We start from the raw sequence: 25,653 nt of genomic DNA, 5'->3' as shown, positions 1-25,653 counted from the left end.
GCTTGTGGAAGGCAGAAGAAAGTGCTGGATGTTTCAGGTGGTCGTGAGTCACCTCAAGTGTGCTAGGAGCCAAACTCAGGTTCTCTGGAAAAACAGCAGTCACTCTTAACCATCGAACTATCTCTCCAGCTCCTTTGAGACAGGGTCTTGCTCTGTAGCCCTGGCTGGCCTGGAACTCAGACCAGGCTGGCCTCGATCTTCAAACAATCCTTGTGCCTCTGCCTCTCATCTGCTGGGGATACAGGGCTGAGTTACTGTTCTAGTTTCGTTTTGTGGCTGTGATTAAAAAAAAACAACAACAACAACAAAACCAAAACAAAGCAAAAAAACAAATCTCTGACCAAAAGAAACTCGTGGGAGAAAGAGTTTAGTTTGTTTTACACTTCTAAGTGACAGCCCTTCACTTAAAGTCAGCAGGAACTGGAGGCAGGAACCTGGAGGCAGGAACCATGAAGCAACACTGCTTGCTAGCTTACTCACCTCAGATGACTGTAAACTGTGTCCACTTGGCAGCTGAATATCACGCCAACCCGCAGCACGCCGACTGGCTTGGTCTTGTTGTGTGGGTTCATGAGTATAGTAGTCCAGTCACATCTAGAGGGCATTGTTCCTGTCTCCCTCGGCTGGGAACTTAAAGGACTCCCTGGAAAGCAGAGCGGCAAAGGAAACCGGGATGGCCAGGAAGTGACTGTGGGAAACTGTTATTTTCATCATGCCTTGGGAGACTGAAAGGAAGGAGACTGGAGAAGAAAATCGTGGGAAATAAGATGGCTGTCAGGGCTCACACCAAAGTCTAGTGGCTTCCCTGGAAGTCCTAAGGAACTTGCCTGGTTGGTAATAGAGTCGGAGGTGTATTGCGCTCTGTACATGTGAAAAGGGGTGAGAGGATGGAAATTAATTAGGATTTTCAGTTTATAAACAATCCCAGGAACTTTGAGTCAAAAGAAATTAGCAGATATTTAAATCTTCCCCAGCATTGCCACAGTCTGACTCCTGGTCTAGCTACAGGCAAAATATCACAGGATAATTACAAATTATAAATGTGCTTTCAGTCGACAAAGCAATTTTACATAGATTGTCTCACTTGGTGTTTTAACAGCTCTGCGGGGTGGGTGAAGATAGAAATATCCCACATCCGTCCAGCAAGCTCTATTCTGTGAGGCATGTAAAACAGTTCCACCCGTCCCACTCCCGCTCTGTGTTCACAGTTATTGATTCCTAAACGTACATCCAAAACCTTGATCAAACCACCCATTCTATCGCCTATTGTTGGAGATGAAATTCCTTCTTCAGGGTCTTCCTATCCTTGAGTCTGTGGGCTCCTATCCAGGTTGGACCTTGCTGCTGAGCTTTTCTGGCAATGCAGTAGTCATGGGGTAAGACCAGGGAGAGGACCCCTGGACCAGGTGCCCCAAGAAGAGCAGACCCCGTCTTGTGGTTCTTGGTGGCTTGTGACGATGGAGGGTGACAAACACATCCAGCAGCAACACTGGGAGCTACAGAGACTTTGTGTTTCCTATAATGACAACTCTGGGCGGGAGCAGGTGGTGTGCAGTGCCCTCTTTTGAGGCTAGGGCTTCCTATGCAGTATACCCAAGCACACCTAGAGCCTCCCCATTCTGTAGCTCCCTTCTCAAAACATCCTTTGCTCAGATAAACCCACCACCCTTTACTTTAGCAGTCAGGAGGGTAAAGTCCATTGGGGGTTTGCTGGATCTTTCGTGGGATGCTCCTGATTAAACTTTACAAGGCAAAAATCACTGAGGGCAAGGGGAGGGGAAAAGGAGAAGATTCCAAGAAGCCAGCAGCTCATCACTGTTAGACATTGGCCAATGAAGAGAGCCGAGGCAGGGTGTGGCCATAAGATCACTACAGTACTCCTGAAAGCCCAGTTATGGACGAGAGCCGGGTTCAGAAGCTTTGCTTGCCTAGGCTCAGAAGAGAAGGTAGAGAGAAAGGAGGCAGTGGACTTTGGTTCTTTGTTACCATGTACTATACTAGACGTGCAGTTATGAAAGAAAGGCTCCAGGACAGAAACTTAGTGACATAAAAACCACAAACAACCTTTTGTCTTCACATGTACAGATGTGCACACACACACACACACACACACACACGAGGTGGCACTGTGGTGTGTTGCATAGGGCACTGGGGAAGAATTCCTGTGTGGGCTTGAGGAAGGAGAAACAAAATAACAAAGCCAGAAGGCTAGCAGGCTGAGTGGGTGGTAGGTGGGGTGACTGCAGGTCTCAGCGGGCGCAGTGAGCAGAGGAGGGGGGCAGGCGACAGTGTCCAGAGGGGCATGGAGTTCTAAGGAGCACCGCTGAGCTAGCTTTCAGATTAATGACATCGGTGTTCGGCTGGCTATGGATCTTGAGATGTAATAAATTTGTCCAGATAAAAGCAAAACAATAATAAAAATATACACCAGTGCCTCCTGGAGCAGAGTGGCCCCAATCCCTCAAAACTCTGTATCACAATGTCTTTGCTATTTAAGGGTCTGTCAACGAGTGTTGTTTGTGAAATTGATATGTGTCAAATGGCACCTCTTTGGGGGAAGTTTCCATCCCTCTTTGGTATCTAATACACTTAGCGCTCTCTGACTTGTGAATATTTTTCATTCTACCAGGTCTGAGGCAACCTGAATTCCTCCTAGCTCAAAATTGACTTGGGTACATGTAGACATCATATAGCTCTCATTTCCTGGAAACCCATCTTTGGAGCTTCCTGTGAAAACCCCAACATTATACACACAATTGCTTCACTTCTTCATCCCAGGCTCCAGCTTTGGCTGACTGGACAGGACGTCAGATAATAAATCAGATTTGCAGAGCCATTGGTCTTTGCCTGCTGGAGAGGGCCATGTCTCTGTGCTCTAGGCCAGCCTCTGCACCCGGCTGAGGCAGGGTTTCCCAAGGCTAGCCAGTTCTCCTGACTTTTAAGATACCCACTCATGGGAACAGAGAGGGCAGCATAGGAAAGGGAGCTTCCATGACATTTGAAGTTGGGGTGTGCGAGCAGTTGTGTTAAGAGGGAAGGGGGATTTTAAGTAGGGGGCTAGGACATCTCCTTGAGCATTGCTGAGAGATACTTGCTAATCTCTCTTTGCCCATGATAGCTCGGTGATTGGATCTGGTGGGTCTTTATGTATATGGCTTGGTAAGTAACCCCAGGATGGCAGAAATCAGAAATCTCATGAGGGGTGTGTGTGTGTGTGTGTGTGTGTGTGTGTGTGTGCGTGCGTGTACAATCTAATCATCATTCTATGGGCTACAGAAGCCTGAGCACAAAAGATCCCCTCCTCTGTGGCTGTTCTACTTTTTTTTTTTGGATGCTATCTTTTCTTCTTATGGTGTTCTTTTGGAAACAAATCTACTTTGCATTACAGAACTTAATACACAATTTTCCACTTCCCTAAAATTTTATTAAGTGCTTTATGGAACAATTTGCGCAAGGTCTAATTTTCCAAGTTGTCGGCTGGGCGGCATAATGACCTCATACTTTTTCATCTAGTTTCGTGCCATTATTTATATAAAGAGGTGGTGGGTTTGCATTCAGATTAGGCACATGTGAAAACTGGATGGGTTTCTTTATAATTCTAGATGTAAGGCAACATTGTTGCTTGATTTCAGAGCTGCCCAATAAATTCATAGTGTGAGCCATATCTGTGATGTTAAATCTTTCAGTACCCACAATGAGGAAGCATGAAAAGAGTTGGGTGAAACTGATTTTGATAATGTATATTGATTAACTCAATTTATTCAAACTAATACTACTTCAAGACCAAATGAACTTTAAGTTGCCAACATGTTATTTTACATCATTTTCTGGTACCATAGCAACAGAGCAGAAAGTAGGTAGTAGCTGATGTATATTAAGATTTACAGTGAATATCAGTTCAGACTATATACAATTCAAGTGCTAGACAGTCACAAGTGGCCATCCTACTAACTAGCATGGTTCTGTTTTATGGACATTAATTAGGCATTACCTTGGCTGTAAGCTCTTTCTGATTTCCTGAGATTGTTTGATGTAATCTGAATGAGGGTCTTCATAGGATAGGTAGAGAGTTGTTTAGCATGTATCTGAGTCATCCGTCCGTCCGTCCGTCCATCCATCCATCCATCCATCCATCCATCCATCCATCTGTGATGGCTACTGCTACTTGTCAACTCAATAGCATCTAGAATTACATGGAGGATAGGCCTCTGAGTCATGCCAGTGGGGTTATCATATGTCAGCTGAAGTTCCCTCTTCGTAAGTGACTCAGTTTGTGTCCCTTTGACAAAAATTAAGCAGAAAAAGTTGTGACCAGCTCATCCAAGCTCCTGCCATGGTGACATTCCTTCTGTGATGGACTTTAATTGGGAACTTTGAAACATATTGCATGCTTTCTCTCTTAAATTGCTTTTATCAGGGTATTTCATAGCAATAAGAAACTAATATACCATCCATCCATCCATCCATCCATCCACCCACCCACCTATTCATCTACCTACCTACCCATCCATGGATTTATTCATCTATTTACTCTGCCACCCATTCACCCATCCACCCACCCACTATACCATCCATCCATCCATCCATCCATCCATCCATCCATCCATCCACCTATTCATCTACCTACCCACCCATTCATGGATTTATTCATCTATCCACCCTGCCGCACATTCACCCATCCATCTACCCACCATTCCGTCCATCCATCCATCCATCCATCCATCCATCCATTCATCCAACCATCCCTTCCCTTCCCTTTATACATTCACTTATTTAACAAACATCAGGAATGAAGTCTTATGTTTATTGTTTGATACAAAAGGTAAAGAAATGGTCCTTAACTATGACGTGAGCAAATCCTATTGCTGACAGAGGTTTCTGTCCCACCTAGTTTCATAGCCATTCAGTCCCAAAGAAATATAAAGAAGCCTACATTACTTATAAACTGGTTGGCCTTTTAGCTCAGGCTTCTTATTAACTATTACATCTTATATTAACCCTTAATTCTTGTCTGTGTTAGTCATGTAGCTTGGTACCTTTATTAGGGAGGCATTCTCATCTGCTTCCTCTGCATCTGGGTGATGACTGTAGACTGAGCCTTTCCTCTTCTCAGAATTCTTCTATTTTGGTCACCCTGCCTATACTTCCTGTTTGTCTATTGGCCAATCAGTGTTTTATTAAATCAATACAAGTGACAAATCTTTACAGTGTACAAGACTATTGTCTGACAGTATCTCACGGAGGAGAAAAGGGTGTAAGCCAATAACTATAGTATGATAAGGAAACACAGAATGATAGACAGTGTTAGCAACTTATTTTTGAAAATGTTAGGCTGGGTTCCTTCTGGATACAAAACAGAATTTTAAGAAATATCACAAAAGTTTAGAATAACACATAATGAATTTGTATGTAATATTGGAGTTGGAGAAAGTATGTGTGTGTGTATTTTAAGTCAGAATACAATTCAATATAGAAAAAAGTAATACATATACCCTCTATCCATGTCAAATAGTAGATTTAAAAAAGGATTATTTTAAATTATGTGCATGTGTGTGACTGCATGTGGGTGTGTGCATGTGAATGCAGTTGCATTTTGAGGCCACCACATGGGTTCTTTCTGGAGCTAGAGTTCCAAGTACTCATGACTTACTTTTGGGGTATGAAGAACTAACTCAGATCATTTGCCAAACAGTAAGCTCACTTAACATTAAGCCATCTCAGCAGGCACCCTAAAATTTTTTTTACCTAATTTTGTTTTATTGAAACAGGGTCTCATTCTATAGTTCTAGCTGGCCAAGAACTCTCTAAGTAGACCAGGCTGGCCTCAGACTCACAGAGATCTCCCTGTCTCTGTTTCTTGAGTGCTGAGATTAAAGGTATGAGCCCCCAGGGCTGGCCTCAAGTGAAAATTGATAGCATTGTGTCATGTTTGCTTCTGATTTTAAAAGATAGATAGATTTTCAAAATTAAGTGAAGACTTCTTTTACTCCCTTTCAAAACCTCATTTCCCTGCCTTTCCTGCAGACAACGACCATCATGAATTTGATGTGTGATCCTTCCATATATTTTGGAACTTTTACTGCAAATGGATGTACCTACCAGCAATAGATAGAGCTCCTTGATGTATTTTACATTTACATCTGCACGTGGTATTATATGACACACATTATTATTCATTTCTTTTTATACCCTTTCCACATTATATTTCTGCGATCTATGTGGATACACTTCAAGCTGTAGATAATTCCATTGTATATCTCTATGATATCCATCCTTTCAAGTGATGTGGTTTAGTTTAGTACATTTTCTTTTCAGTTTTCGGGATTGTAAAAGTTGTGGGTGGGTATTCCTGGGTAAGTGTCCTTATATGATAAATGAGCTTCTCTCTAGAAGGAGGAAGAGGCCTAAGAAATATAAAAGGGGCAAAAATCACAAAGCAAAGTTGGACTTGCTGCTACAGGCTGGTAATCCCAGCTACTCGCGAGGTTGAGGTGGGAGGATGACAGGCTCAAGGCTTGCTTATGTTATAAAGTAAGCTCCAGGATCAATTGAATGAGGCCCTAGCTCAAAATAGGTAATAATTAAAAAAAAGAATTTGATGTTGTAGCTCAACAATAGACTACCTATCTAGCAAGTGTGCCCTGGGTTCAACTTCCAATAACCCTTCTGCTCCAAACCAAATCTTCCCTTTGTACTTTAAAGGTGTGCAGTCTTGTGTTGTAGGAGGCCACTTGTTTATTTCCAGAGCATCCTGACTAGAAATAATCACACAGAAACTATATTATTTAAATCACTACTTGGCCAATCACTTAAGTGTATTGCTAGTTAGCTCTTATATCTTTGGTTAGCCCATTTCTATTAATCTGTGTATCACCACGTGACTGTGGCTTACTGGCAAGGTTCCAGTGGGCAGCTCGCATCTTTCCCCTCCATAATGTCTCTGACTCCACCTTCTTTCTTCCAACATTCAGTTTAGTTTTCCCACCTAGCTCCATTCTGTTAAGCCACTAGCTGAAAGCAGCTTCTTTATTCATTAATCAATAAAAGTAACACATATACAGTAGGACTTCCCACGTTATTTCCCCTTTTCTGTTTAAATAAAGAGGAAGATTTAAATTTTAACATAGTAAAATTACATATAACAAAGCAGTTATCAAGCAAGAATTATAGTTACAATATTTATATCTACTTTATCTTTTATCATAACTAAGGAAAACTATAACTATCTATTTTTCAACTCCATCAACGAATCTAGAAGGATATAATATTACTTAAGTAAACAGGAAGTGCACTGTAAGCAACTTCCAACACTCTAGAATTGACAGACATCTGGCTTCCTGTACAATCACCCAAAGTTCTTCTGTAACGTTGTGGGCACCCATCTTCAGACTACAGGCCCATTGTATCTGGCAGACTTTTCCATGAAGCAGGAAATTTAAAAGACAGTTCTGCCTATATTGGCAGTTTGTCAGTCACTTTCTTCTGTGTCCTGCAGAATGTCTTGCAGACTTTTCCATGAAGCAGAAACCCTGAAGGACCATCTCACCTTTAGGCAAGTTCAGCAGTCATCTCTCTGTGGGTACTGCACGTCCAGTTCACACAGCATAACATCAAACAGTTCAGGCAAGAGCAGTTTCTTGCCTAAATGGCTAACAAACTCTGTAAGGAGCCTTTCTGATACCTTTCTTCCTCTTGAAGTATTTGGTGCTGCCAGGAGCAAATGTACCTCATTGTAAATGTCATATTCTGAAGATCTCTGAAAGATTTAAAGAACACCTATCTAAATGAAATATATCTCTATATATCTAGAAAATCTAACTAACATGACTACAAACTTGACTATTATAGATGACTATCTATTAACCTGTATCTCTTAATTATACATTACATTTTTTAAATGAGCTGCACAAGCACAATACCTTACTCAAGAGCAGAAATATCTATATCTATATATATATATATAACAAAATTGATCTTACATTTGTATCAATAAACCAAGATCTGTACCATTGCAAAGTATTGATCTCTATAGCAGTCTTAAACACACGACTTAGCCTCAGTGAGTCCCTGTTTTTTCAATTACAAAGAGAAATAGATGTGAGAGGGTCACAGGGATAATTTGTGGAAAGTGGTTTCTCCTGAGCTTCTGACATATGCTCACTAATGCTTGGCTAGTGTCATAATTACTATTTGACATCAGCTTCTCTTTTATTAATCCCCAGGGGATCACTAATATCCTAGGTCAAATTAACTATGGTTCTAGAATTTCCATTGCGTTTCCTCCGTCAGGTGCATCTTAGAGAGAGGGGTTGGAGTTTACTGCCTGGAATAACTCTTGACTCCAGTCTTTAGAGCGGAGGGTGTAGAAGTCGGAAGGTATACTTCTAATTTAGAGACGTTAGACTGGGCCAGAGGAACGAACTTCTTTTAGGACCAAAGATTCCCAGTTTTAGTTAAAGCTATCTCCTGATTGTCTCTCTCTGGAAACCCAACAACACATTTGTAGCCTGGTTTATATCGCTCCTGTACAACTCACTGAGAAACAAGCTTTAGAGAGATTGATTCAGGAGAAAAGGATGAGTGATCCTAGCCAGGGGACCTTGGAAGTGGAATCCCTTGTACTCTCAGAAAGTGATGGAGTATTATGGGTGATGGAATGCCAGGGACCTTTTCTCTTCAGAGATGTCCCTTCTCTGTTTGTTATTATCCAGAACTTGCCTTATCTCAGAATACCCTGGAGTCATTTGTCTTCTCCACCATTAGACTTAAATCACAGAAGGAATATGGTCTCTGGGAACTGGGCTTTTCTCACAGCTCTGGGAAGAGTGATCTTGTTCGGGTCACATCTCCTTATCAATAAGGTGAGACTAGTGAACTGCAGAATCATTAAAAGGGATGGGTATCATTTGTAAAAGGGAAAAGATGGGGCTGGTGTGTAGCAGCTGTTTAATAAATAATAGCCAGTAACTTAGAGGGTAGCTATGGCTGCAAAGATGTTAATACTGGTGTAGCCCTGTGCCTGGGGCAGCACAAGTGTGTGTGTGTGTGTGTGTGTGTGTACGCGTGCGCCTGTGTGTGTGTGTGTAGAAGAGTGCAAATGAATGGAGGAGTTAGTGCATGCTTGAATAAATGGGATGCATCTGCTTTTTAGTCCCCCAAGCCTTACTGAATTTGATGCTATCCACTCCTTTTACATGTGCCTTCCTCTTTTTCTTGTGTCAGAAGTTGGACGATTCTCTTCCCCCATCTAACTCTTCTTTCTCATTCCTTTGCTTGTTTGTTCCTTCCTGTCCTGTTGGCCAGTGGTAACCATTGTCCCGGTCATTTTCTCAAATGCTGCCTTTACTCTCAAAGGTCCCATTCCCTGCTAAGACATCAGGAGGGTGAAAGTCAAGATGATTTCTCTAGACACTTCCACATCCTGGGCTCAGATTCCTTGGTACTTGCACGTTATGAGGATGTCCTATTGATTCTTTCAGTTCGGACGTCCTCTTCTGCTTGGCACTGCCTTCTCCCTGACCTGCTCTGAACATTTATGGGGTGGCAGCTTTTCTAAGCTCCATAGCTTGAGATACAAGAACCACTCTGACTCCTCCATTCTCCCTCTGCTCCAGCCAGTTGCTGACCGCCTCAGTCTGTTTATACGTGCTTGTACATCTGTCTCCAGTCTTTGCTTTGACCTCCCTGTTCTCATTGGGCATTGTCTTCTTTCAGATCCTCTCTGCAATCTAAGAGCACCTGAGACAACCCACTCTGTGTTAGAAGAAAATACTAGACCATCTACATGCTTGTGCATTTTAATCTCAGTCTTTGAAATGCCCTGACTTATATGTTTCATGATATAAATAACTCATCAGAGCAGTATAGAAATAATATATCATGCTATTAATATAAGGATAATTATCACCAAGAAACCTCTATAGCTTCCTACTACAAGAATTAAAGATAGACTCACCTTGTGTCCTTAGAGACACATGTGACCCTCCTCTCTAGTCTAGTAAGCTGCTATAACCCTTCTCGCACACCCACTGGCTCAAGCCACCTTGGACTGTTTCCTGGACTCTCTTAAATCCTCACATTTTCACTCCTGTGCCTTGCTTTGAATTGTTCCCCTTTTTCATGTAGTGGCTGAGAACAAGGAAAATATACATACATTTTCATCCCAATCTTTGCCACTCTGTTTGGAGCCAGTCAGTTCCAAAGCTTGTCTCTGCTGCTCAGGAGTTGCACTTGGAAAGGCACCACCATTCCTAGCTTCGCCCTCCTCATCTGGAACACAATGCCCAGTTGTTGAAATAACACACGCCGAGTGTACACTGTGCCTGGCGTGTCTCTAATGCAGGTTCTGTGTGAGGGGTGGATTGGCTTCTCTTACCTCCCCACCCCCAGTATTCTTTGTCCAGTTTTTCTAAGCCGCGATATTGTTCAGGGAGTTGAGTATGCCATGGCTTACCGTCACGAACAAGCTTCCTGTTAGCCTGTCCCTGCTCACCTGTTTCTACCAGCATCAGTGACCCGTGTGGACAACACTGGTATCGGTCATTCAGTGGAATTATCCCCTCACAGTGCAGCCCGACAGTTCAGTGAAAACACAATGCGAAGCAGCTGAAGGCGAAATTATAATCTTCACACTAGATGGCATGTGCCGTGATGCCAACATAGGTGTCACCAGGAAAATGTTGGAATCACACTCAAAGTCAATGACAAACCAGAATCTGGAAGAGAACCAATTAACCAAGCGTGAGTGCAGATGGAGATAACGCTAAAGATCTAGGAGCTGGAAAGAGATTTGCAAGGAATTAATGAAGCCTTTGAATATTTCTACTGAAAGAAATCTTTTTAAAAACACTCGGCCAGAGTACTTAAATGAAACACGAAAAGCATTAACCATAAAAGAAATTATAGCTAAATCTTACTATACTAAAATTAAGGCCGTCTGTTCCTCCAGGAAATCATAAAGAAAGTTAAGGCACAAAATTTATCTCTCCAGCATGTATAAACAATTACAGATTGAAGGCGTAAGTCACGAACAAGGCCACACCAGTTTGGAGTTATGATTAATAGGGTGTTATTTATTTAAAGGGGAAAACTTACAGATCACCGTCCCAGACAACAGCCATCTGCACAACCAGGAAGGGAGTCTAGTCTCCGGCGGAGCAGGAAGTGAAGAGAGCGAGCAGAGGAAATAGCCGCTTTTTTAAAGGGAGAGAGACCACACCCCAATGGGCTGGTATCACAGCAGCTATTGGTTGGAGGGGTGGAAGGACCTCCCGCAACAACAGATCAGTGGAGAAAGCTACTCTGCAGGAAAAGAGGGATAGCCGCTTCTCAATGGCTTCCTACTGCCTGTCATGGAGGACAGAGTCACCTGCCTGTCCTCAGACACCCACAATCCTCCTGCCTAGTACTGTAAGTAGAAGAAGAAACAAAAATAGGGAATAAGCTTGGAAAAAAAGTTCAACATTGTTTTCTACTTGGGGAAATGAAGTCTACAACCATATTAAGATACTATTTTAGGATAAGAGTGAAAATGTCCATATTAGTTATCTGTAGATTCACTGGAAATTGCTACAAATATCAAATAGCTTTAAATAACACAAATCTCATAAGTTCACAATTCGTTGATTATTATGATGATTAGTAATTGTCTTAATTATTTGTTCCAAGTCATACATTGCTATAGTTACATTATAAATTCTGTTATGAGACAGTTTTAAAATAAATTTTAGTTCAATTTTGCAGGAAAACCAAACTGCATCAAAAATTCTTCTTATTGTTTTTTTTTTTTTTGAGAAAGGATTCCTCTGTGTAGTGGTATAGGAGGTCCTTCTATATTTGTGTTGCTTTCATTGGTTGAATAAAGAAATTGCCTTGGCCTTTTGGTAGGGAAGAGCTTAGGTAGGCATGGAAAAGAGAACTGAATTCTGGGAGGAAGAAGGGCAGGTGGCAAATGCCATGAAGCTCCTGCCTGAGATGCTGGCTAGAATCTTTCCCGGTAAGGCATGACCTTGTGGTGTTACACAGATTGGTAGAAATGGGTTGAATTAAGGTGTAAGAATTGGCCAATAAGAAATTAGAGCTAATAGGCCAGGTAGTGATTTAATTAATTCAATTTCTGTGTGGTTATTTTGGGGGTTAAGCTAGCTGGGCATTGGGACGCAGCCTGCTCATCCTACTACAGTGTAGCCCTGACTGTCCTAGAACTCACACTGTAGACCAGGCTGGCCTCGAACTCAGAGATCTGACTGCCTCTGCCTTCCAAGTGCTGGGAGTAAAGGTGTGTACCACCACTGCCTAGCTCAAAAATTACCTTTTAAGCCTAGGAATAGTGGCACAGACCTGAATCCCAGCTGCTTAGGTAGCTAAGGCAGTTAGATCTGGAGTTTAAGGCCTGCCTGGGCACATTAGAGGGTCAGCTCTCAAAGTAAAAAGAGGACCAAGGTGCCGTTCACTAGCAGGTGCTTGCCTTCAAGTGTCAACATGCCAGTTTACTCTGTGGAGCTAGAACAAACAAACTCACAAGAGCAAAAGGGGGTGTTTCAATCACGTTCTTTCCCCCTTTAGCTGCTGCTTGTCTCTGGGTGCTGAATCCCACCCAGGAGACTGTTTCAGGGCATAACTTCAAATACCTGTTTCATCCCTTTAAAAAAGAATGACGCCCCCCCCCTTCCACTGTGTATCTTACGTGTGTGTGTGTGCATGGGAGGGCAGTGTACCTTTGGAGGCCAGAGAGGGTTTGGATATTCTAGAAATGGATTTACAAATCAGTTGCGAACCATCTTTCTCTGCTGCTGCGGTCCAGATTTGTGTCCTCTGGAAAAGCAAGTGCTCTTAATCACAGGGCCATCTCTACAACCCCCAGGGGAAATCTTTTGAATGGTCAATTAAACTGAATTAAAATACATTCCACATGTTCAAACACACTCCACTTTCTTTCAACTTTTCCCTTGTCCCCCCAGCCATCTTTCCTTCCCAACTTTATATGCTTAAAAGAGCAAAACAAAACAAAACAAAACCATGGCGTCCACTCAGTGTGACCCGTTTATTCATTGGTGTGGGGCCTACTGATGCATGGGCTGGGACCACATCCCTAAGAAGACTGAGTCTTTTTCTCCCAACTGTTATCAATTGTCAGTGGCAACCTGAATGTATAAAATTTTCAGACAAGCAAGAACAACCACAACATGAGATGAGTCTGCCAAAATGTTTCCCCCATGAAAGACAGAACTATTGGGCTTGGGACCAAACTGTTCTCATCTTCCTGGTGACCTGGCCCTCATCCATGAATCCTTTTTGATCCCCCCCGTTTTTATTACTTTGTGTTTGGAACCTGATGGTCTGGCTGTGATTATTGGGACCCAGTAATTTTCTTCTCAATGCCAAGCTTTATAGAAAGAAAATTCCTGAGAGGAGGCACCATGTGAGATATCACCATCAAAAAAACAAGCAAGCAGCAAACAAACAGAAATGTTTTATGAAGATAATGACCTATGGGCACCATTTATGGAGGGTGAGGAGCCTGGATGTCATCAGTTGAACAAGAGCCTCAATAATGCCTAACTTTCCTACATAGCATTTGGGTACATTTTAGAAATTTAATCCACTGGATGGCAATGGACACATTTCAAATGGCCTGACTTCAAAGGGCTTTATCTATTCATTTTTTCTTTTTTACAGCAAAGGTGTTTTCTGGCCCATAAATGTAAATATTCTGATTACTTCTGTTATTATGGTTACTAATATACAAGACATACCTGGTGTCTCTCCTGTGGCTCACCAACTAGATGTTACCTTGGCTGCCAAAACTGTCCATGTCTTTGGGGACCTGGGATATCTTAATCTTTATAATGAGCTGTTTGCTTTTCCTTTACTGGTTGGTAAACTTCAGTTTCAGACTTTTCTACCTCGGTGTGAATCTTGCATAGATAAATACTTACTTGCCTTGGATCTCTCTGGATGTGTTTCCTTAGTGGTTTTAAGAAAAGTTAACACTGCTGTGTTTCAATAGCAAATTTCTCACAGCAATTGCTAAGTGAGGGTTCAAAGGTGACTAGGGCAAACAGCCTCAGCTAACAAAGAGCAACCTGATCTAGGAGATTAACTACCCTGTGCAGAGGTTCACAAACATTTGTTTGTATTTTGTAAATAAAATCCCTTACAAAAAGATCCTTCTTGAAAGTTTGTGTTGGTTTTATCAGAAACATTGTCCTCATTGTTATAAAGGCGGTGAAAGGCAGAACATGCAAACTTCTCAAGTGCCTCAGGACACGGAACCATCCACATCCAAAGCCGAGACCCATGATGTAGTGACTGGTTTTCTGCTTACAGGGAGCGAAGCTACGTAATTCTGTTTCATCCCCAATTCTAGCATCTCGTACCTCCTCCAGGGGGCCTTGCCACTTCATGACATCATAAACAAGATGGGCCCAAGGCTCACTTTTGCTGACCTTTTCCTTATAAAGCCAAGAAACAAGAAAGTCTCGAGACACTAGCCATTATTTTTCCTTTTCTAAAGCCATGCAGAAATGTAATATGTTTACAGAGCTTCTAATTCATTTTCCTACTAATGTTAACAGGCATCCTCAGATACATTTGGCAGTGTTCTGGACTCGCCTTCTTGGCGCGGGGAGGGGGTGTCATGTAATTTGCTTAAAAATTAAATCTAGCTTTGTACCTTATTAAGAATTGTGGATGCATGTGAGGGGTATGGAAAAAGAACTAAAGTCAAGAAAACTACATTTTAAGCCAAGAGGAAGAAAAAAGAAAGAAAGAAAGAAAGGAAGAAAGAAAAGAGTACTTTTTCTTTTAATTCTGGAAAGGAGTCATGTGTGATGAGGATTTCTGTGTTTAAGAACACGGTTAAAGAGTCAACACATTACTTAATCGAGGAAGGCAGCTTGAGACTAACCCTTGCACGTCCATATGGACACAATCAGCGTGCCCATGCACATTCAGCTAGGGTTGTCAGAGCCAGCTAATTCGAATACATTTACAAGTCATATGAATTTCAAAAATGTGTCTGAAACAGGACCGTTAGAAACCTCTAGAAGCATTTAATGAGGAGATCAAGGTTGCACATCAAGTAATTTTCCGAGCTATGCACAAATAGACACCATGGAAAAGTTGACTTCACAATGCCGAGCCTCGTAGCCCCAGAATGCAGGGTGCAAGCGCTGCCCAGTGGAAGATGTTATCTAGAGGTCTAGGGTAGTTCAAGAAGAATTCAGCTGAAGAATCCTGTAAGCTATGGGGTGCATAGAGGCGTCACCATAATTGCAGTCGGCAAGACTTCTGAGCACCCAAAATGAGTGGAACACAAGAGTAGGTGCGAAGGACGGAGAACTCTCTCCCGCTTCTGACCTCAGGCTCACAAAGTTTAAGTGTGGGAGTTAGGACCATAAATGATGCCCGCTAGGGTTCAGGAAGTCAGCATTTCTGTTCTGTATATTCCGTGAAAGAGGCATTTTTAGAAGCAGTGGTTGAAGAATTTTTATTTCTTAATTGACTGTGTTTTCAATCTTCCAGGTAAGCCTAGATTAAAGAGGAGCCACACACATCTGTCCTTGGAGGCATCCACGTGGGTGGGTTTCGCCCTGGTGGGGCAGATCAGTGCGCATCTCTAGCCAAGAGGAAAGCTGCCTGCTTCTTACGTGTCTGCTAGTTCACTGAGGTGGGAGTGGCAGATATCCCTGACTCTTGCCCAGGCAAACGGATGATTCCAGGGTGAGCAGAATCAAGCACTTGCATTTGCCAAGCGCAGACTTGGATGAGAACAGAATAAATTAGTTCCTCTCAGCCGATTATGGCTTCGAGTAGACGAGCCGAGGAAGAAGAGGCACTGAGGTACATGGTGACCGTGAACTACCTTCTGTTTCCAGCCAAAGATGCAAAGGACAGAGAATATAAACAGTGATTATAAAACCGTGGCTGGGGAGGCAACTCAACCTCTTATGCGTCTGAATCATTGCGACTACAGCACTCGCTCTTATTAACACTCACTAATTAGGAGATTTTTAACTTATTGTCAGGTAAATTACAAACACCCCAGGTCTGAAGTGATTGTTTTCTAGAGTTTCCAGTTCGCCAAGTGATGGCAGCATTTTTTGAAGTTAGTAGTATAGTTAAATTCTTTTTCAATTCTTTTCTTTTTCATTGTGTGTATGTAGTGTGTGTTCTTCTGTGTGTATGCATGTTTGAATGTATATGGGAGCACATGTGTGCACAGTGTATGTGGGCATATCTGGACATGAAATGGCTGAAGTGGGAGACCTTCCTAGGTTGCTCTCCACTTTCTTCGTTAAGGCGGGGTCTGTCAGTTGAACCAGAACCCCTTCATGATAGTCTAGCTAGCCGTCTCATTCAGGACTTCCTGGGTCAGCTTTCCCAGGGCTGGAATTACAGATGGGCCACCACATCTGCTCTGGGAACTGCTAAGCCATCTCCCCAGTCTCTCTTATTTCTTAACACTGCGCCTAGCAGATCCAGACAGTCTACTGTGCAGCTGTCCGCTGTAACTTGGTGGAGCCTCTCCCAACCAGAGAGTCTACAGTCATGCCCAGTGACCTCGCCCACAGAGGGGATGGAGTACCAGGGAAGAGAATGTCAGTTTTAGCATGGACACAGTGTAGTTAGTCTCAAGATATGCTCAGTCAAAGAGAAAGCCAGTTTTTTAGTATGAAGAATCTTGCTTTATTCTAGTATGGCTGTTCATAAAATAACTTAAAGACTAAAGCTTGCTGCCAAGTAATGTTGATACACACTATAAAAACCCTGAATAAACAAGAAACAGAAACCTAAAGGTGCAACCATTTGTTGGTGAGGAAATAACGTATTTATGATTTTTCTTATGATGTTTCATTGACATATGGAGCTGCTAACCAAGTGACAAATTAATTGACTAGGTTTAAAGAGAAATGGATGTGGCTTAATGAAGAGGGACAGGCTATGTATTATGAGACAGCTGGTTCTGCTGCTGCTGGCTTATGGAGACAATACACATCGGACAGTTAATGAGTCTCTGTTGCATAAGATAGATTTTCTTTATAATAGAATTGCATGCTTTGTCTCTAAATGGGGTTATTATACACACCATTGCACAATGTTTGAAGAGCTTGGTTGGACCTTGTAGAGGGTTAGGAGAGAAATAAATTGGAAGACAATCGTGCTTAAGACTGTCAATCCATCAAATCCCCCATATTTATCTAAATTACCAGCACGTTCTGCCCAAATACAAATTTGTATGATATACATGGCTGGAATGGTAATGAGGCCCAGGTGTCACTCGGTGTCACCAGTCAGGTTTTCCTCCGTAAGTATAGACCCAAATCCACATACACCGAGAACCGGCAGCCAATGCCTTCCCACCGTCGTTCTCCACGGTCACACTCTTCCCGCTCCCCGGTGTGTCAGCACCAGAGTGGCCTTTGGCCTCGCTTCCACCTACCACAGACACACAGAAGCGTCCACTCAGCATGGGTGATCCAATTCTCAGAACTCAGGGTTTGAATAGTTGGTTTTACTGGAGACTCCTTCACTTCTCTCTACACCTGCAGGCCCCTCTCTGTTTAGTTCAGCTGCTTTTCTTTTCCTTCTTTTAAGATTTATTTTTATACTGTGTGTATGACTGTTTTGCCAGTATGTTTGTAGGTGCCCTGTGTGTATGGCCCATACCAGTAGAGCCCAGAAGGCGTCTCTGGATTCCCTGGGACTGATTGGTTGTAAGCAGTCACGTGAGTGCTGAACCTGGGCCCTCCTCCAGAGGAGCTCTTAACCGCTGAGCCATCTTTCCATCATCTCACGCTCAGCTACTCTTTAGGACAAATCAATTAGGATTCATTCTAGAACTTTAAGAAACAAAACTGGATGTGGCGGGATTAAGCGTCATTCACTCTGCGTCAGAAGGTGGGTACGTAGGCAGGGCGACTCAGACAGTGCAGGAGAGGGGATGGAGGGCTTGAGTCATCTTCTCCCTAACGCCTTTACTCTGTGCTGGCTTTGGACCTGAATTACCTCCAGCTTGATTCTTTTATTGATGTCATTGAATAGTCTTCTGGAATTTTGTAGCTTCGTTTGGTCCCCGTTCCCTGCCCCCACGCAATAGTGTGTCTTTAAGTCCCCTGAATCACAGTGAAGGTGATTCTTGGGTAGCATGGCTATACCCTTGGGGAGGGACTTCAGACATTATTAGTCCCCATTGACTTTGACATTTCCTCCTCTGCAGTGAGGTAACGGCATTTGCTTCCTTCCAGACTTCCTTCTCTGTGCCTTGACTCCCAGCCGGGCACGGGTAATTGAAAAATATTACACATGGGAAATAGTTCATGGTCCTTAGAGTCCGATGGTCTTTTCAGCCGAGACATCATGCTATCCTGAGCCAGATTGCTTCCTCTTCATCATCGTGGGGTTCTTTACTTTTCAGCCCCCCTGTGTGTCTGGAAGAAAGCAGGGTGAGCTGAAAGGAATGAACAAAACAGTTTCAGAGGCCTCTCCGCGTAGGTCTCAGCCTCTCCAAATTGAATCTTGGAGCCTTGTCAGAAGTGTTATTTTTCCAACAGAGAAGGTGTTAAGAGGCTATAGAAAATAAACTCACCTCCTGATGCTGGTCTCTCTGCTTGCTATATCCATTTACGAGAAGACTATACTGGAAGGTGTGACAGGAGGGGTCACATGACAAAGGACAATCACCTCTCTCTAATTCTATTTGTCTGCGTTTTTCTTAATACGGGCTTCAGGGTTTCTTTGTCATTTTCGGATTTTGTTTGTTTGGTATATGTGGATATTGAGACACTTAATTCCGTTCACCTAATTTTGAAGCCGCAAACACTCATCTGTAGATCGAGCTAGGTTTTTTTATAATAGAATTTCTCAAATTTGGCCAGGGGAAAGGAAAAACCTAAACCAAATGGTAACAGTGTCATGGTAATGGATTTTCACTATTTTAAAAATTGATTTCCCATGCTCTGGTAAAAATAGATCACTGGACGGCGATACCGAGGTTAAACAGCTCCAGGTAGAAATCAGTTTCCATTTGACTGGATGTTTCACTTAACTTGAGGACCCTTACCTTCCCTGGTCTTCCCGTTAGCATAACTACCTACAGGAGATTGTGTGCTCAGGGACTAATGGGCACACCTGAGCCTTTCTTTATTAACACGTGTTCCGTTAGCCCCGCTCCATACACGTGTGCGTGCAGAACTGGGGCGCGATACCGAAGCACACTGTGTTCAAGTCTAGCACCTTGAGTTTAGGGATCTGAAAACATCCCCAGCGATTAAACACCAGGCTGCCAGTGAGAGCTCCCTACGGTTTACTGTTTGAAAGAAGCTATGAAAAGCTGGTGCACGTTTTGTCCCTGGGAAATCCTTTCTCCCAGTCCTATGATGAGCCTGCCCTCATTTTCCTGGGCTTTCCATCCATCCCTTAAACCGTCTCTTTCTCTCCCCTCTGCCCACATCCTCATGTTTCTTGAGGTGTCTCTCCCTGTGTGTAATTTTTGATTCCCATATGTCTCTGCAACAGCCTGAGTGAGGGGAGCTGGGGCTGACTTCAGTTTGGCTCAGGTTGTTTGAGGCTGTCTGGTTTCTTCTCGTTATCTCATTTGATGACTCGCACGCCATCTCTCCTGTTTCTAAGGCATCTGCTTTGTGCTGTTTTCAGGGGTTCTGAGCTGTACCCCTTCAGCCTTTTTTCTCACTCTGTTCTGTACCCACCCCCGTATACTTGTTATCTCAGGGAGCTGGGTGCCCTGGTCCAGCTGGTTCTTTGGCTTCTCGATTCTGGGCTGCATTTGCAGCTCCCAGGGTCCAGACTCAGTGTAGCCTCTGGGACATCTCTTTCTCTTCCAGCCTTGCTCTGCTCACTCCATCACCATGAACCTCCCTTCTCCCATGCACAGGCAGAAACCAGAGACTCCAAAGTCACTGGGTTTCTGCCTTCCACACTTGGATCCCTCACCAAAGCCCATGGATTCCACCTGAGTACCTGTCTTTACTTCCACCTGTGTTTCCTCCTAAGGAACGCGAGATTCAGCTTTCCCCGTTTTCCGTCTTCCCTGAGTCCCTGGGGCTATCCCTCCTCCTGTTCTTTTCCCTCTGAAGACAGCAGCAGGCGCGCTCATTCCTGGCTCTTCACTACCAGAAAGATGTGCTTGCCCTTCCCAATAGAGCTTAGCCTCGCCATGATGTGGGCACTTCTCTCTTCCTCCTGACTTGTCCCCTAGACTCACTGTTGTGAGGTAACTCCTTCTGAGACCACATGAACTCTTAGGGCCACATCTCATCCCGCCTTGGGATTTCAGCCTAAAAATAGTCTCTTCTCTCTTTGTAGGAAAAAGTCTCTAGTAGTGTTTAGAGAGGACATTCAAATGATTTTCTTCCCCAAGCCTTTCCCCACCTGCTCTGAGAGCAGTCACTGGACCCCTATGGCACTGCTCTGTGTCCAGATAGAGAGGGTGCTCATCATGTCTTGTTCCTTGTCGCTAGACCCCAAGTGCTGGGCACATTCTAGGTCCGTGACCGGAGCTGGTGTGACAGCTCCAGAGTGAACGTACAACTGCCAAGTAGCTTCGAAGGCTCCGGAACCACGGGCCGTGTGGGGAAAGCCCCTCCCCTTCATTGGACCGGCTCTTTAACTTCCGCTCTCTCTCCCCAGGAGAAAGAGAAGCTGTACGTGGAACTGAAGCACGTCCTGGCCCGGCAGCCTGGCCCCGAGGCTGCGGAGCAGCTGCAGATCTACCGGCACACGCTGCGGGAGAGGACCAAGCAGCTGAAAGTAAGTGGCAGTCCCTGCTTTCGGGTGGCAGGACAGTTGCCTTGAGGGTGCCTCGGGCTGCTCAGTGAGTCCGGCTCTCACCATGCCACAGCTTTTCTCAGAGTTCATTAGACTCTAATCATTCCAGAAGGAGGAGAGCGAGCTCTAAGGAAGGAGCTGAGGAAGGATGGACTCTGTAATGGAGGAAGGGTTTACATGGAAGGTCACAGAACGGCTCAGACAGCTCAGATGGCAGAAAGAACATTAAACACTGTTGCCAAACCAAAGCCCATTACTGCAGCAAAACAGCTTTTTGGTATTCCTTTCCACCCACAGTAAATGTTTGCGAAGCACCCACCGGTCCCCAGAGCTTTGCCTCATGTCCACTTATCACATAAACAGTCATGAAAGGGAGATTAAACTATGGAAAATTTTTGTTGGCATACTTTTCCCTTCCAAGTCCCACAAAAGCTGAGCTCAGAGAGAGACATGGAGAATTTTCTTATTCTGTGGGCCTCTTGAAAGTTTTTTCCAAAAGCTGACCGTCTTCGAACCGTATTTTCAACTTTATCTCCTGAGCAGGCAGTCGCTATTTTTAGAAACCCAGAGAGCTTTTGTGCCCCCCCCCCCCCACATCTGTGGCGGTCTGTGCAGCTCATCTGACATCTGGCACCGACCTGCCCCACAAGGGTGATAATTCGTCCCTTCTACTGGGGATAAAAGAGGTGGCACCCTGTTAGTGTAGGCTTAATATTTTCATAAACAAGACATTATAATATTGCATCCTTTAGTAAAATAGAGAGGTGAAGCCGATCGAATTAGAATATTAATTTTCAGATTATGGTGAGTGTTCATTTCACATGAGTACCCAGAGACATGATTTGAATTTTGCGAAAGGCACATCGTTTTGGTTTCTTTTATTTCCTGAAACAATTGAATGTTTCAAGCAAAATGATTTTTTTTTCTTCTTCTTTTCTCAGGGTGAGTATAAATTAGAAAAGTATATGCCTCCTTTGTCTTCCGTACAGTTGGCTCTGGGTAGTCCTCAAAGGCCCCCACAGGGCGTTATGGTCCAGCAGTCCCTTACCCCAGGAAACCCTCGCCTTCAGCTCAGACTAAAATGCAGCACCTTGCAGCAGAGGGATGGAGGATGTTCTGAGCAAGTCCCACAGAGCAATGCCATTACCTGGAGTCTCAACACAGGGTCTCTGTTTCTAGGAATCAAACCACTGGGACAGGTCCTTCAGTGCAGCCAACATGGCCAAAATCATGTTTACAACAATTAAGAGGAAAGCCTACAGAGGCAGACAAGTGGGAGGATGATCCTCTCACTTTTATGAATACCTTCAAAATGAGTGTGTGCCCCTTAGAACAATTGGTTGCCTTTTTGGCCTGGATTTTGGTAGGGAGCACACCTTAGTACAGCTATGCTTTCTGCCCTGTTTGGGGGAGTCTATCCCTGCCTTAGTGCAGCTCATATCCCTTGGCACTCACTGAACCCAGCCACAGAGAGAAGTGGGGGTCAGGCTTCTTGTTACAGCCTCTCTTTTGTATTAAGATCTTGCATTGTACATTCAGGCCCAAACTCCCTGCTTCTAAGAGCTAAAGTGTCCCACTGCTGAGCTACAGAGTGAGCCTGGGAATAGTCCCGGAGAAGGCAAAGAAAAGGATGACAGACATTTAGCAGAACAATCTCCCTGGCATAGACATAAAATGAAAGCCTGGTCAGTGGTGGAGAATATGCTTTCAGAGGGGCGCCTACCGTAATCCTCAGACTCTCGCTCCTTACCGTAATCTCCAGAATCTCACTCCCTAGTGGGATTTTCTTTTGAATATATTTTAAAGGGCTAAGAGCTAGCCTAGATGGTGTATCTGGGAGTTTTCTGTCTCCACTCATAATATTCTCTGAAACACTTTGTACCGCCCATCTGGATCCATTTGAATGTTGCTGTAGCCCTCCTTGTAAGCACGGCATGCTGTTTCATTTACGTTTGTCATTGGATTATGAGTTATCAGTCCTTGGCCTGATTAATATCCAGGTATGGGCCCTGAGCCTGTACAAGCGTGCTGTTGAACTATTATTAATCCCGGGCAGTGACCTGCACCGTTAGCGCCTGGGATGACTGTTAGCAGGTTACAGCAGATGTTCCAGAAAATGATACTGTCTCCTGTACCTCCTGCGCTAACACGGTTTCACTTGCCACGTTAGGTTCTGTCATCAGAGCTGAATATGTATGAATCCCAGAGCCAGGAGTACAAGTATGAGATCGAGAGACTTGGCAATGAATTGGTGACATTGAAGAAGAAATACCTGGCTCAGAAACGCAAAGAACTCATTCAAAAGTAAGACTCAGTCAAATGCTCTGAACGTGTTATGCCTGCTGTCTGATTATTTAAGAAAATATTTGAGGAAGCAGGGAGTGGTGCCGCCTGGCTTTAATCTTAGCATTTAGGAGGCAAGAGGTAGGCTGATTTCTGGGAGTCCAAGGCCAGGCTAGACTCACAAAGAGAGTTCCAGGCCAGCCAGGGCTGCACAGTGAGACCCCGTGTCAAAAGAAAAAAAAAATGTTTGATGAATTTCTCAGAGCTGCCCATCTCAATAGGGTAAACTGAGTCATGGGACAGACAACCAAAGTTCATAACACAACGAAACTGATGTCTTACCTGACATTGATCTCTCTTTTCTTAGGAATCTAATAGAGATACACCAACCCCTGCTCACTGATGGATTGAACACGGGGCAGGTGGAAGAGGGGGTACCGCTTACCCTGTCACACAGTATCCTCATGTTTTGCCAACAACCAGGCAATAGCTGCAGATGAGACTCAGTAACCAGCCTTCTCTAGGCTGAAGCTTCTTCAGAGTTAAATCCATAAGCACTTTTGCGAAGGGGGCTGGGCTCTGTGAGGCTGCTGTCTCTCATAACGCAGGCACACTGCTGTGATTGGGAACACATGCTATGTTTTAGACACGACTGTCTCCATCATCCATGCTGGCAATTTACTAGAGAGAGTATCTGTGGTGGGGTGCTGGTCTCAGCTTCTCTTCCACAAATGCTGAGCTTGACATTTTGGGTTCTGGGTGCCCGAATGCTGGGAAGCAAACGTCCCCTTTGCTTTGTTATTGTCATCTCCCACTGCCCAGGGAGCAGGGCAGGAGCCCAGTTGGGTCGGGAAGTTTGAAACTTGGTCTGTTTGTGTGGCCTTGCCAAAACTAATCCAGCTAATTCCACAATGACTCCCATTACGGGTTGAAAGTCATACTTGGTATTTCATCTGCACGGACATCTCGGGGACAGGCTGAAATATGGTTTGAGTGCATCTGCCTACGATCCGCTAGCAGCAAACAGCATATAAAGTAACTGGATGCAAATTCATTTGCCAGTAAAAATCTGCCCTTCTTGTAAATCAGAATATTCCCCTGGTCCACATTTAGATGCCAGCTTCTCAGTGGAGTGAAATACCACCATGATTTAAAGAAGTCAGTCTTCCGTGTGGGTCTTGTGACTATCTGACTCTGTGGGGGAGACTGATCCAACATGCAGGTTCCCTAGCCCCATTTCCCGGAATCTGGATCAGTCTCAGAAATCTGCGACTTAAAGCTTGCGGGGTGGTTTTCAGTCACATTGAAGTTTCAGAACCAGAGAAAGAGAGAGAGAAAGAGAAAGAGAAAGAGAGAAGAGAAGAGGAAAGAGAGGGATGGAGCACAAGAGAGAAACCATTGAGGTAAAGGAGTTTAGAAGTGGAAACACTAGGGTTAAACTAGGTCTCACGGTGAGCAAGCAGATATGTCCACACCACCTCTGGTATCTTGAGGCTGTGCTGCTGAAATGTCAGCAGGGATGGCTCCTTGTGAGCGAGGTGTTGAGCTCTGAGATCATCTAGTCTTTTGAGCTCACACTCTGACAACAAGAGAGTCTTGAAATCCTTTCCTTCCCTCCCATTCATCCGTCCTCTGCTTTTTTAAACAAAGAAAAAAAGTCCCTGGAGTCATTTCGGATTGACCTGCAGAATATTTTAATTTGCAGTCTGCATGCATGCTCTCCTCATTTTGTAGAGATAAGTAAAACACAATGCTTAGTTTCAAAGATAAAAGTCTGACCAATTCTCCTTTCTGTGACAGGAGAATCATCCCATTTGTCTCTGAGGGTGCACACACTCCACTTGAGACTGGTGGTATAGTTTACACAGTTCCAAACAGTTAGCTTGGCTGAAGGGCTCATCATCTTTCTAGAACCAACTGACTTCTTGCTGTAGCTCATGGCTTGACCAAATCTCTTTAAAAACCAATTTTAAAGTCATATTTATTTATTTATTTGTTTGTTTATTGTGTGTATGCATGTGTAGAGGTTTGGGTGTGGTGTGAATGTGACCATGGTGTTGGTAAGGAGGTCAGAGGATAACTTCTGTGAGTCAGTTCTTTCCTTCTGTCATGCAAGTCTAGGGGTCACCTTCAGGTCACCAGGCATGGCAGCAAGCCCCTTCACACAGAGCCATCTCTCTGGCCCCTAACCTCATGTTCTGTGGCCTTCCTGGCCACTCCATAGTTCACTGCAATACGGCAGGATGAGCTGCTCCCTCTTGGCTTAGCCCGTCTCAGTGGCTGCTGCAGCCATATAGAATTAATAACTCTTTGATTTAAATTTAAGTCAATGAAAATTGTGAGCATTTGTGGATTGCGTTGGGTGGGCTACTCAGTCTAGGGGTTAGTAACCCACCCGCAATCAAGTTATTCCAGGGTCTCGGAGGGGCGCTACCTGGAAGGGAGTGAGCTAAGACAGAAGAACGAGGCCAAGCAACTTTGTCAAGGCCTCAGTTTATTAGGGACGGGTTACAGTTTATATATGGTAAGGGATGAGGGGCAGGGTACGGGATCTCGCAGGCCGCGTGGTTCCGGTCACGTAGC

The 25,653-nt window shown here is 44.0% G+C and overlaps 1 protein-coding gene and 1 long non-coding RNA gene across 3 annotated transcripts in view; one reads left to right on the top strand and one right to left on the bottom strand.

Annotated features, from left to right (window-relative positions):
* The window catches only part of Cfap58 (cilia and flagella associated protein 58), a 120,802-nt gene that overhangs the window by 84,762 nt on the left and 10,387 nt on the right, over window positions 1–25,653 (top strand). For both annotated transcript variants that reach the window (XM_050145021.1, XM_050145016.1), the window contains exons 16-17: window positions 20,650–20,769; window positions 22,958–23,091. In XM_050145021.1, coding sequence (XP_050000978.1) covers window positions 20,650–20,769; window positions 22,958–23,091 — 254 coding nt within the window. The remainder of the gene's footprint in view (window positions 1–20,649; window positions 20,770–22,957; window positions 23,092–25,653) is intronic.
* On the bottom strand, window positions 5,105–10,709 carry LOC126503407 (uncharacterized). The gene is made up of 3 exons (XR_007592283.1): window positions 10,493–10,709; window positions 10,154–10,269; window positions 5,105–7,756 (listed from the first exon to the last, which is right to left on the bottom strand). It is a non-coding gene; the product is annotated as an uncharacterized lncRNA (long non-coding RNA).

The sequence above is a fragment of the Alexandromys fortis genome, unplaced genomic scaffold, assembly GCF_014885135.2.
Source record: "Alexandromys fortis isolate MF-2015 unplaced genomic scaffold, M_Fortis_MF-2015_v1.1 scaffold_16, whole genome shotgun sequence".
Classification (NCBI taxonomy): Eukaryota; Metazoa; Chordata; class Mammalia; order Rodentia; family Cricetidae; genus Alexandromys; species Alexandromys fortis.
Note: the sequence above shows the minus strand (reverse complement) of the source record. Positions and strands in the feature narration are given on the sequence as shown.